This window comes from Anopheles darlingi, chromosome 2 (assembly GCF_943734745.1).
Source record: "Anopheles darlingi chromosome 2, idAnoDarlMG_H_01, whole genome shotgun sequence".
Lineage (NCBI taxonomy): Eukaryota > Metazoa > Arthropoda > Insecta > Diptera > Culicidae > Anopheles > Anopheles darlingi.
Genome location: NC_064874.1, coordinates 84,820,373 through 84,829,401, shown reverse-complemented (window position 1 = coordinate 84,829,401; position 9,029 = coordinate 84,820,373). Strand labels below are relative to the sequence as shown.

Sequence of the window (9,029 nt, the reverse complement as noted above, 5' to 3'; positions counted from 1 at the left end):
CCAGAGAGAACATGCCATCGGTCCATTCTGGTTTGGTGTTTATTACGCCGATGGTCGGGCACTATGAGAAAGCCACTCTAGCGCGCGCGACACACACACACAGCGGGGCGTCTCGCGAAGGGTTGTCTGTAAGGGAAGGGTTTTCGCGAGGAATCCGGACCATTCCGGTGAGGGGGGGATCGTCTCGTGAACTTTCTCGGTTCACATCTGCTCACGTATCTTGCGGAACGGATCGTGCTGATTGCTGGTGCGGCGGGAAGGGAGAGGGATTTCACGGTTCCGATGTTCCCGAACTCGAAGTGGCGTTTTATGCGCCGCATGTTTATGATTTTCATATTTAATTAAGTGAGTTTGTTTTGGCCGTCGCGACGTTTGAATGCTAATTTCCAACTCTCGGAAGTCCACTCGGAACAACCTGACAACCTGGAACCCGCCGTCGAAGGGCACTTTCCTTCGGGTACGAACAGAGATTTCGTGGCATAAAGCATCGAACAAGTGACATACCCTCCTCCCCGCGGGGAGTCCCGGTAAGCCACCGGAGCCGGACAACAATCCGTCAACATTAAACTGGCCGCAAAAGCCAGCATGATAGCGGTCTGATCGGTCGATACGGCACTCCGGGCACCGGGTACACCAACGACCAGGCGATCGGAGCGAAAGGTGATCAACGTGAGGTCGGAAGACATCATGCTAACCACAACAAAAGGTGCTCCACCGATCGGGACCACATTACTGGTGCTACCAGCGGGTGTCCCCCCTCGTGACGACTACGACCGCAACGACGACGAGGACGAACAAGTGTTGGTTTGGGAGCTCGCGGTCGCGGAAAAGAACGGAAACATCGCACCGCGGGCCGCAGGAGAAAGCTGTCGAATTCGTGATTTATTGAACTCGAACCTCCAGCCCCAGCGGAATGCGCCCTCTCTAGGCGCATGCAGGTGTCGAGGCACCTTAGGCACCCGGACTGTGTGTGTGTGTGTTTGCTAAATGCTTCTACTCCTGCCAGCTCCCAGTGGCTCGGGGAGAATCGTCCTTTGTCGTCCGTAGCGTTCATCCCGTAATCAGCAGCATCGCCATCATTATCGTGATCATTATTGCAGAGAGCGCGCGCACCCGTGTGTGTGTGTGTGTGTGTGTGTGACTGCCGTTCCTGCTGCTGTATGTCAGCGTATCGACAATTTGCAATCTCGGAATCTCTTCGTCGTTCCCTCCAGGAGCGCAAACACCAAGGAACACTGTTCCGGTCTCATCGTCCGAATCATTCAGCGCGTCCGGTCACCGGCACCGGCAATGGATGACAGATTATGATGAGCGATCGAGGATAACCGACGATCGAGCCACCACCGATTTGACAGTTTAGCCTGGGTTGACAGGGTAGCTGGTCTCTTATCGCGACCGTAATTATCCGTGGTCCGAGCAAGCGCGCGTGCGATCCGATGTGAAAGGAATCACACAATGTACCGTGACAGCGTGATCGCTTCGCCGACACACAAACAGCCTCCTGAGTGTGTGTGTGACGTTTATTAAGTGTCTTATAAGGGATCAAGATCGGAACGTTGCGATCAAGGCGCGTGACACAAGCAACCCGCGACGGTGGGAGGGTGGTGGTATCGCCGGAAGGTGCTCGCGGCCCCCTTCCCGGTCGCTTATCACATTATCTCGCGTCCGTTCGTTGGTTTCGAACACATTTTTCGACCCCATTTTGAAACGGCGACGGCGACGGGAGGAGTGATTAAGAAATATTGATTTTTCCACGATCGCATCGGATCGGAAAGGTTTGATCATTTTTGGGGTAATTGCGCTCGATGGTGGTGGTGCTGGTGGTGCAAGAATTGGTTCCAATTTCCAATCAAATGGCTGTATGCTTACCTGGGGCTGCAGCAGTAACATGCTTGTTGTCGCCGTGGCGCTGTCCGCGGTCGGTTTGCGCAGGGCGTTCTCCTCGTCCGTCGGATGGCTGTCACCGCGGGCACCACCTCCGGCTGCTGTTGCCGCTGCTGAATTGCTGCTGGCTGTACCGCGACCCGGCTGTGCGTGTTGCGGCTGCTGCTGCTGCTGCTGCTGCGTTGTCGTCAGACACGTCGCGGTCGACGGTGCTGGCGATGTTGCTGCTGCTGCTGCTGCGGCTGGGTTTGCTGGGGCGGCCGGTACCGGTACCGATGAGGTTGCCAGTCGCGATAGCAAATGGGGAGCACCTGGAAATGGAGAGCAAATGGCCCGACCGAACCGATTAGTGGGGAAGACGTTCTTCATGACGCACGGACACACACACACACGGGCGTGCGTCGTGGAACACACCATAAGTGCTCCGCATCATAACCATCCTACGTACTCCAGCTCTGCGGTCTCCTCTCTCTCTCTCTTTCTGTATCGCAGGATGGTCGCGTGTGGCGTGCCTTGTGCACTATGGGTTTATCTAGGCGAAGTAAAATTTGTAACCGTGATGGCGGTCACCTCTCGACGACCCACACTCGCCAACGTTGTCGCCGAACGATTATGGAGATTGACGGAAAGGAGAGCGGCTTATCGCAAATCGCCTAAACGGGCAACAAGTCGGTCGGTCCGGCACCGCACCGAGTCGGGGGCATCCGTATCGCTCATCCTACACACACACACACACACACACACACGCCGAAGAGAGGCTGCGTTGCAAATAATAATAAAAGCAACAGAGCGCAGATCTCACTATAAAAAGCAACACCACACTTCGCGGTCGCGCGATCGTTACCCGGCGGTTTGGAATGTGTTTTTAAAATCCGTCTTCTGGTCCGAGCACGCCAACATGCCGTGTTAATCGACGACACTAGAGCGGGAATTTCTTTTCGGTTTCACCACAGAATTGATTCTGTTTCGTCTCGAAGTCTCGAACGTTACTTCTTGCTTCCGGGGGAACGACAGTGAGTTTATGTTTCGCGATTGTTGTTGGAAGAATGGAAATGGAATCGAGCTGGTCAAAAGTCAAAACCAATGAGCGGTGAGTGCGTCTGCGTCACTCCAACTTGTTCACAATTGGCGGGATTTGGTGCGTCCATTTGAATGCTTGATTTGAATTAAATTCACTTTGCATTCCGCACGATTTTCGGTAACCAATTCCGGAGGAATAGCAACACTTTAGGGGTCCTCAAAAAAAGGGGCGTGTTGCTAAACGCGAGTTCCCTCGCGAGAAGGGGCGCAAAGGACGAAAGGACACTTCGCGCTGTTCGCTTTCGCCTCACATTCCCTTCCCCTCGTTTTTTAAGGGATGGTCGCCCCGTGGAATGGTGCAACAAACGGTGCGGAACATACTGCCCGCGGAGGAACCATAAAATCAGTGATATTTAGCGAAGTTGATTATCGTGAAAGGTGCCGAAGAGCCCACCAGGGACCTAGGCTAGACCAAGATCAAGATAAGGTGCCACAGGCCGGGAAAAGGGTGGCCACAGAAGGCAAACAGAAGGTGTGAAGTACGTTAAATTGAGCATCGCGAATGGGAATGGTATGGAATGGCGCCACGGTAGCCGCGCTGAGCGATACATTGTTGGCTTGATTTATGGCCCGCTCTCTGCTGGTGGTGCTGTTGCTGTTGCTGGCTTTACAATGTGCTGCTCGCATTGTCACAACAGTTGGTGTCACCAGAGCAGAATATGGTGCGCATTCCATTTTGAAGGAGCATCATTTTTGATGCTAGATAGGATTATGATTGCTCGAGATGCAAAATACTCTTCGAAAAAGGCCACTCCGGTAATCTATTGTGCCACGGTTACATTGTAGCATAAACCGAGGCCGTAGTCGTATGCGCAACATTGTTCGAGATGCGATACGGCTTGAAATCTCTGTGGGAACCATCCAAATGAAGGGACATGTTGTGCTCACGTCACGCCACTGCAGCATATCAGAAGTTCCATGCGATCGGACAACCGCATAACTCACCTCCGACGGTGCATGTCACTCTTCCGTCAAAGCATTTGAAGTGTCTTCCGGACCCTTTTGGGACCAGGACCGGATCGCGGCCGGACCAATCTTCCCTCCAATTCGGTTGACCCATATATTGTCGAACATGCTGCGTGTCGTAAGTGTTCACGCACTCTGTCTGTCTGTCTGTCTGCCTGTCTGTGTGCCTGTATTCGTGCGTGCGTGTGTCGTGATTGATTTGATTCCCGCTTGCTGCCGCTTTCATCGCGGATACCATCGCCGCTCGATAACATACGCGCATCCGTCCCCGTGGTGGTGGTGGTGCATGAGCATCGGGCCCTCGAACCTCCCCCCGAAGACCTTAGCAGCACAGGGTCATCAGCTCATCAGTCTCCCCCAATTTTTTTCTCCTCTCTTTTCCCGGGTCCAATGGTGCATACACGCACACACACAGACAGACATGCCACGTGTGTGTTGCTGGCACCCGCTGCGATGGCCACTCTTGGGTCATTCGGATGCCAGCAGCAGCAGCATTAAAACATGAAACAACGGAGCGAAGCGGAGATTACAAACAACAACAAAAAAAAAAAATGCGGCCCCCGAATCATCCTTTCCAGCCCTCCCTTTTATGCTCTCCGCCACACACACACATGCCGTGCATGATGAAATCTTAATTCGATTCGAATGGGTTTGGCCCCTTACCACTACCACTTCCCTTCCCCTCTTCGTCGAAGGCATCGTAATTGCGTGACCGTGACTGATCAGGGTAAATTCGGTTGGTTGTCTCCTCATAGGAGGGGTTTTCGCCTTTCGCTGCCACCGTCACCGTCACGCTGGTAGAGCTACGAACACCCTGGACCCTGGTATCGGATTTATCGCTTACGCTCCCCAGGTCCGCGCGATTAGCACGAATGCAATCTCCCTCTAACGAGGATCGAGCAACGAAGAAATTAATGCCGATCGTCACTAGAATCCAAAATGGCACTCAAAGGGAGAGGGGAGAGATGGGGGCTGCACTCGTACGGTGCGGTTGGTGTGGTGGCCTCGTTACTCGCGTGGCGGTCACGCCAAAGGCAGCTTCCGAATGATATGACTTTAATCAACTCCCAATAAAGCCAGACCAAAGCGGGGTTCCAACAACATACGGCACTTCGGTGCAACATTATGCACTCGCCGAGGGCCGCGTCCGAGGGTCCCACGAGAGACGCCTGCACCTGGGGACCCCTCCCCCGGGGCCATGGCATCAATCAAACCGAATTTGCCGCCACTTTGCTTGCTTGACCAGCGGGCGAACGGAAGAACCCATGAACCGTGCAGATCCTTTCGATGGCGAGACCTTAGAAGTCTCCGGTGGCTTCGGTGGCTTCGGTGGCTTCTCCTGGCTTCACGCCCGCCACTTTCTTCGCGCGCGCGGGGCCACAAACACAAAGCCAGGGCCTTAGCCTTTTTAGCGGCCCCGACCAGTCATCAATCAAGATTTCAATTAACGCGCCCAGAAGGAAGGGTTAACGTTACATGCGACTGCACGGACTCGCTGGGTCTCTCTTGTTACTCTGTGGCCCAAAAAGGGGTGCTCTAGACGACGGCACAGAAGTAGCACACACAGAGAGAGAGGGAGAGATGCCGAGACGCCGTCCGTTAACGGAACGGAATTTGATTTTTGCATTAAAACCGCTCGCGATCTTCGGCGAGGATAGTGATCGCGACCTCGCCGTTCGCGGGGTCATGCCGCGCGATGCACTAAACATAAATCAGAGTCACTGAGAGCCGCCCCGCCGAGCGGAGTTCCGTATGTTTGGAGTCGAAATTGAGTCCCGAAGGCCCTCGCGTCTCTCCCACCACATGACGTGTCCATCACGTGCGTCGACGTGCTAAGAATGTTTTACGTTCTTTCGCCTTGCCCCCTCACGACAATTATGCAGCTTCCCGCTACGTTGCTTCTTCCTCTTTCTTCTTGCACGGTGCGTAACGATGGGGACGATCGATCGCTGGCGATCGTGGTAGCAAAAAACACACACACACACACACTGGCTCTGGCTCGCGAGGGAGAGAAAATTTATAATAATATCTTTCTTAATCTTAAGTGCGCTTGTGTTCATTTAACATAAATTAGGGAGCAAAAGCACCCCGCTTCCCCGTCTTCAGCACTCTCCCTTACTTACAACACCCTCCCTTACGCGATCTTTGGCTGAGGCGAACGTTTCGCTGGCCAAGATCGCGGTGAGCACGCGGTGCTGATTGCTTCTCAATTTCATGCGCGACCAGGCCCCCTCCGCCCTTTCCTCGCTGGCAGGATGTACCCTCCCTCCTTCCTCGGCTCACCGTAACCGTCATCATCATCATCATCATCCAGCTTTTGTGTTTGAAAATTAAGCTTAATTTAAATCGCTAAACTAAAACACCATAATTATGTTTCGTTCGCAGCGCTTTTCTCCCCTCCCCCGGCCGGGAAAGGGGCTGCGGTGTGGTCATCGAGCAAAGCGTGTCGTTAAACTGCCGAATGATAAGCCACGGAAAACGTTCCCGTTCGGTGAGATCGGTTTGTGTGAGTTTGGTTTTTTTTGGCGACCCGGAAAAGCGAAGAATGGTCGATGTGAACCCGCCACCAAGAGGATGTTCATTATGCTCGCGTCTCCACCAAAGGTTTCCACGCGTACAGGTGGAATGGGGGCCGGGGAAGGGAAGTGAAATTTCAATTTCAAAGCGCACACGCGGACCACCGACCATTGGTGTTGTCGCCAGCCAGTAGTGGCCATTATTGGTTTTTAATTGGAACCCCCCCGGGTCCACCACACGGGTTGGTTGAACAGGATGTTATGTCACTGACCTACACAGCGCTACCGAACGCGCTACTACTTGCCAGTACTTGAGCCTCTTATGGGTCGGTGGAAAAGTGAAGATGCTGCGTTTTGTTTCGTTTTATTGACAGATATCTTACTCTCCTTCGCTCCCCCGACGGGGGGCCGTGTGAACCAACCTCCAGCAGGGAGTTTGAGAAAGCTTAGACCATACTGTACCATGTGCTGCACACGCACCAGACATTCGCGCGCACAAACAGACAAATGTAAAATGTGGAAAAGTAAAACCCGAATCCGAATCCATCCGCCACCGAAAATGCGGCGATTTGGCGATGCATCGCGGTACCAATCCGGCCAGGGATGGAAGGGGATGGAGGAAGGGGGGGGGGTCAGGGATTCCAAAAATAAACCTCAGGGGCACAGGCACGGAGCCCCTGTTGTGGTGGAGTGTGTGTTTGCGGTGCGTAAACTTCAACCCGCGGTCCCGCGCCACGGAATTGTCTGCATTGCATAAGCGAGCGGACCGAGCGAGCCAAATAAAATGGAGAAGACTTTTTGGGGTGAAAACTATCAAAAAGTGAAGAGAGACTGAGTGAGAGAGAGAGAGAGAGAGAGAAGAGGCCACGGGACCATGAACTGCAATCGGTGCGGATGCTTTTATCCCGCCGGCACTTGGTCGATGGCTTGGTGGTTGGTTGGTTGGTGCGTCACTTTCGCTTTCGCGTCGCGACCAGGAGGAGACCGCTCCGAATGCACCCGTCACTCCCTCCCCCCCCCCCCCCCCAAAAGGAAGATGATGCTCTGAAGCTCCATCTCGCTTTGTGTGTCCTTGTGTGTGCGCGAGGGAGACAAATAAGAACAACAGAAGATGGGCAGCTGAATGAACGACGATGAAGATGAAGACCGAAACAAACCTCGGCTCGAAACCGAATACGCATCCAACGACACACACACGCACGCACGCACGACGTCTTGTGGCCGCGCCGCGGGTTTATCGCAATTTTCTCATCAGCTGAAGGCGTCCCCGGGAGTTTTGTGTTTTTTTTTGGGGGGAGTTTTGGAGTGGCACTGGTGAAAGACACAGAAAAAGAAGCAAAAGAAAAAAAAGACTGAAGATGATCTTTACGATCGACGGCAGCTCGTGTCGGTGCGCGATGATTACGAGGAACGCAGCTTTTTTTTGCAGCTCCTTCTCTCTCTGTTTGTCTCTCCCTGTATTGCTTTCTATTTGTAATCCGAAGATGGGTGTTGCTTTGCTGCTGAATCCGTATCATTAGCCGACCGAATCGAGCCTCGGGAGCATAAAAACAAATGATTAACCTCCGCTACGCCGCCTGTCATGTTGCTGTTCCGGGATCGGAATTTGGAGCTGGAGCACACAGTCTCATATGTTTTCGTGATGCGCACACAATTAGCGAGAGAACAAACTCGCTCCTCGCTCATCAATCGCAAAGCAAATGGCGTTGACAGACAGGGGGACAGGGGTGGCTGCCGTTAATAAAGCGCCAGCCGTCCTCCTCCTCCGGGCTGAGGACCGACCGGGCAAATCGGTAATGTTATTTCAATTATCCAGCTCACATCGCCACCGTTAGGTGGGTGGTCTTTTCTAGCTCTGCACGGATCTAGGGCACCCGGAGAGGTTCAGGCCCCAAAAGGAAAACAACGAACGAAGATCGAATCGAACGAATCGGAAACACGGGACTCCGGGACCATGCTACATCGTTTTGCGATAAAGCTTCGCTCTGCTCTGCTCTGCTCGATGTGGCTGCGAGGTTCATTAATTACGACCATGACATACCTCTCGCTCATCGGTGGCATGTCACGCGAGTACGCGAATGGCTCCTGGCTGCAAGATGGCTGCAGAAGGGGTGGCCGCATCCCGAGAGAGCAGCGAGAGTTGAGGGTTTATTGAGATTAATTATCTGTGTAAAGGCGCTGGCTGGTGGTATTGAGCATCGAGCGCTTGATAGCTTCGGTGATATCCCCGGACACGGACAAGCACCGGCACCGTTGTCGTCGTCGTCGTCGTCGTGTAGCGTCGTGTTCTACCATCGCATTGCTCTTCTTCTTCTGACTTTCGAACACCACGTGAGGAACGGTCGCGGCCATGTTGGGGGAAAGCTTTCGCTGATAACTCAGCCTCAGACGCGGATTGGCGCGGATCCTCAATTTGACGATGTTTTGCTCAGGACACATCACGACGGTGTGTCTTGGTGACCGCGACCTCAACCGCGTCGCGAAACACGTGCCCGGTTGAGGTTCGCTCGCGAAAAAGATGGCCGATAGTAAGTAAGCCATCGGTGATTGCGAACCGTGCCAGCAGTATCAGATCGATGCAGA

The 9,029-nt window shown here is 53.6% G+C and overlaps 1 protein-coding gene across 2 annotated transcripts in view; it reads right to left on the bottom strand.

The window, feature by feature from the left end:
- Positions 1-9,029, bottom strand: part of LOC125950401 (probable nuclear hormone receptor HR38) — a 109,334-nt gene that overhangs the window by 12,096 nt on the left and 88,209 nt on the right. For both annotated transcript variants that reach the window (XM_049678360.1, XM_049678361.1), the window contains exon 2: positions 1,870-2,195. In XM_049678360.1, the coding sequence (XP_049534317.1) occupies positions 1,870-2,195 (326 nt within the window). The remainder of the gene's footprint in view (positions 1-1,869; positions 2,196-9,029) is intronic.